The sequence below is a fragment of the Cynocephalus volans genome, chromosome 1, assembly GCF_027409185.1.
Source record: "Cynocephalus volans isolate mCynVol1 chromosome 1, mCynVol1.pri, whole genome shotgun sequence".
Classification (NCBI taxonomy): domain Eukaryota; kingdom Metazoa; phylum Chordata; class Mammalia; order Dermoptera; family Cynocephalidae; genus Cynocephalus; species Cynocephalus volans.
Genome location: NC_084460.1, coordinates 273841508 through 273845390, shown reverse-complemented (window position 1 = coordinate 273845390; position 3883 = coordinate 273841508). Strand labels below are relative to the sequence as shown.

At 48.3% G+C, this 3883-nt stretch overlaps 1 protein-coding gene across 1 annotated transcript; it reads right to left on the bottom strand.

Annotated features, from left to right (window-relative positions):
- Positions 1 to 623: 623 nt before the first annotated feature.
- On the bottom strand, positions 624 to 3055 carry LOC134361820 (gamma-crystallin F-like). Its single transcript, XM_063076883.1, has 3 exons — positions 3047 to 3055; positions 2704 to 2946; positions 624 to 896 (listed from the first exon to the last, which is right to left on the bottom strand). The coding sequence occupies exons 1-3, from the start codon at positions 3053 to 3055 to the stop codon at positions 624 to 626; spliced, it is 525 nt and encodes a 174-aa protein (XP_062932953.1).
- Between the last annotated feature and the right edge of the window lie 828 nt (positions 3056 to 3883).

Below are 3883 nucleotides of genomic sequence, written 5' to 3'. Positions count from 1 at the left end.
TGGTTTTTATGTTTGTGCTCCGGACACATAAATATTAATAAATCTATTCAGCCAGTCACATATTTTTAGATCTTGTATGTGTCAGACACAGTTATCGTAAATCTATCTCTGTCTGGCTCTATCATCCTCTGATGCGATTTCATTTAGCCATCCTACTTAATGCAATTGCCCAAAGAGATTCTAGTAAGAGTACTAAGGAGATGACCAGATGTTTCACAAGCAAGCTTATAGAACAGTTTCCTAGAAAGTACTAAATGCAAAGCTATAATCAGTGATTTAAAAATGTTAACTCATTTAGTCCACATTACACTCACATGAGGGGAAGAGTGTTATTGCCCCCATTTTTACAAATTAAGAAACCAAGGCAAAGAACTGCTAAGTAACTTGCTCTACCACCTATCGCTAGTAAGTGGATCTGGAGCCAGGCATTCCGCCACCAGAGGCTGTGCTCTTCACTGCCCTTTCCACCGAGGCATGTAAGAAAATCCACATTGTTCCTAGCTTTGCTCCTGCTGAGCTTTCCCAAGGAGGCTGGAAGGAACAGAGGACTACGTAACTGCATGAAACACACAGGAAATATTTTATTAACTTCCGGATGGAGGAAAGGGTAGAGTAACAACATTTCAATAGAAATCCACAGCTCTCCTCAAAGAGCCCACCCTGGCATTGGTGGCCCCCCAGTCGTGGTAGCGCCTGTAGTCCCCTGGCCTCAGCAGGTACTGCCGCCCCCGGTAGTTGGGCAACTCATAGAGGACCCAGGAGCCCTCCAGCACATTGAAGGAGTGGATGTCACTGAAGTGGAAGCGGTTCTGCAGGGAGGAGCAATCCTCAGTGACCTCAACCATCTGGCCTCGGTAGTCCTCCCGCTCGTAGATCCTGATCCTGTGGGAGCTGGCCTGTGCGTTCAGCAAATGAGAAGCAAATGAGTGTGTTCAGCAGATGAGAAGTCAGAAAACTGGGCCTCAGGTAGCAAGCAGTCACACCCACCCCTGGGGAATGGGCCTTTCTTTATTTTTTATAAATCAAAGGTGAGCAAATTGAAAGGAAGAGACTGCTAACACCGGGGCTGCAGTGTATAGTTGGGTAGGCTGTACACTGTGAAACACAAGAGGGCGCCGTTCACACTGGCCATGATTGAATGGTGCTTCCTGGAGTTTTCTGGGGCCACAACCTGTATGAATCATATACACTGGCCTTGCTCGGTACCATTTTAAAGTAACTTTTATGTATTTTTTTCTCTTTCATAGATTTGTGGTAATCTGAAGGCTTTCCTTTGGTGACACACAAAATGATTAGATATTAAAATAAAAAGACAAATATATTTCTGGAAAAAGGTATTATTTTGAATCTCAATAGCATTAGAAGACATTAGAGGGAAAGAAAGTTGAATTGATTTTACCCCAGATGAGGTACAGATTTGTGGCAATTCAGGAAGAAAGTCCAGCCCAGGCAATCCCAAATCCCTTCTTTTCCGCTTGAAGCCCTGCTACTCTAAAATGCTGAAAAGCAACAGCCATCATAAAGATTAAGCTTCAATTCTCATCTCTAACACATGCTCTTGCAAATCAGTTTTAGGCAATTAACAAAAATGGAAATTCAAGATCATGAAGGGGACCCTCACAGAAAGTTAGGCTGTTTGTCCTGAGCAAATCCCGTCTCCCTTGTCCTGAGCTCTTGTTCGGCCTTCATCTGCTTGCTGCTTCCCAGCAGGTACCAATGTCTCAGTGTTTTTCTTCTTCCCCCATCAACACCCTCCACAGGAAGGATTCTCATAAGCAATTCGTTGTGAGGTGTAAACGGCTGCTAGTAAGGTATCTCTCGTTTGCTCAGCGCTCCACGGTTTGCAAAGGACTCAGTCTTCACAACAGCCCGGCACACGCAGAGCAATCATTGTAGCCTTTTCTTCTTTTATGAGAAAACTAAAGTCTAGAGTTTACAGTCTGTCATTAGAAGAGCCAGGACTGGAAAGTGGAAACCCAAGTTTGCAGGTTCCTAAGGTTAGTCTGGGTCCTAACAAGCTAGGGCTTACTCTGAGGGGTTTCAAACCTCACAAAAATAGTACATTTTCCCTATTAGAAAATCCCTAACTGTGGAATCCAGGCTGCTGGGGCTTCATTTGCGTAACAAATGAAGCTTAGCAGGAACTACTGGAATCTCATTATTGGTCATTGTTTTGCCTAATCAAAGGCAGGACTTTGGAGACCCTTGATGTTCATAACAATAGTTAGTGCCTTGGTGGGGAGGTGTGGGGGTGGCTCGCCATGTGCCAGGTAACCAACCGCCTTTCATTCTCATCCAAACCTATAAATCCACGGCTCCTACTAAGCCCCATTTTACAGATGAGGAAAGTGAGAAACGATGTGCGGAACTAGCCTACAGCCGGCTGATAGTAGGCGTTAATCTGCTGCTCATTCACCGCCTGTGGCATAGACACTCTAATTCAACCAGGCAAAACTGATTCCCAGTAGAGGCGAATTGAACTTTAGCAAAGTAAAATAAAATGAAATGTCCAGTCAGAAGCATCGCGCCACCTACTTTTCCAGTGGAAGGAAACCTTGGAAATGTTCATAAAGGAAAAGAGAATACAGTTAGAGCCAGAAGGGAGGAGGCTGCCACCCCCTCCCGTCGCCTGCGGTGCGACTGACACATCTGGATCACTGACGCGACTCGGGGCGCAGAGGGGACGCGCGGGGCTGGACTCACGTGGGGGATGAGGCGGCAGGAGCGGACGGCGTCGCTGAGGCCCATCCACTGCTGGTAGTCGGGGTACTCGCCGCGCCGCAGGAAGTACTGGCCGCCCGAGTAGTTGGGCTGCTCGTAGAGCATCCAGCAGCCGCTGTCCACGCGCACCGAGTTGCAGCGGCTGAAGTAGGGCTGCAGGTTGGAGTGGTCGCTGCTGCACTCGTAGTGGCGGCCCTGGAAGCCCCGGTCCTCGTAGAAGGTGATCTGCAAGGCAAGGCGAGGCGAGGGCTCAAAGGCCTGCCCGGGTCTCCGGCCCCCGAGAGCCAGGGACCGTCCCCGGGCCCCGCGCGCTGGCGGCGCTCACCTTCCCCATGGCTGGTGGACGCGGACGGTGCGAGTCGAGGGTGACGGGGCCGGCGGCGCAGCGGGGCTATATAGCAGGACGGCTGCTGCGTTGGCAGGAACCACACAAAAGGGGCCCGCGGGGGGCAGCGGGGGCGTTTCTCTCTGTCTCTGTTCTATATAATGACTGTGGGGTTGGGGGTAGGGGAGTTATTGTATGTTTTCTATTAGACTTTCCAGAGCTTTCGAAATGATGACCTGGTTAAAACTGTCACTTGGAGTCACTTGGGCCTGTAAATGAAGCCTGTTTGGGAAATTGGAATCGAGCAAAAGTGCTTAACAAGTTAATAATTGTGGTTAAGTTTGACCTTTTTAAATTTCAAAATAATCTCTTTTCGAGTAACAATGCCGGGTAGTGACTAAGTCTGGGCTCAGAACGGGCTACAGCAGGAGGCGTTTAGATTAGAGAGCGTTTTCTCAGTGTGAAAATGTGGAACGTGGGAATGAACTTACTTCCTCCATAGGACCTTTAAAGTTGGATGGATTTTCCTCTTTCTAAGAGAACCTCTCTATGATCTTACCTGCTGATAAGCAGGGGTGTCAGATAACTAATGCCTAAGATGACAGGGGGTTGGGCATCTGGCCTCAGGTCCGTTCCCTGGGGACCAGGGACATCTCTCCCACTGTAGCACCCTGCCTCCCACAGGGGTTCATGAGGTGATCCTCTGGTGGTTAGTACACTGGTAATACCTGCCCCAACCAGGGAGATGACAAGAAACATCTTAATGAAAGTTAACACACAAGTATAACAAAATGTTAAATCCCACAGCCTTTCAGAGTACTGCCTTCTCTACTTTCC

What these genes read in the sequence shown, in the direction of transcription:
- LOC134361820 (XM_063076883.1), bottom strand. An exon ending in CCTGCCGCCTCATCCCCCAC is followed by an intron (nt 897 to 2,703) that starts GTGAGTCCAGCC and finishes CTGAACGCACAG; the next exon opens with GCCAGCTCCCACAGGATCAG.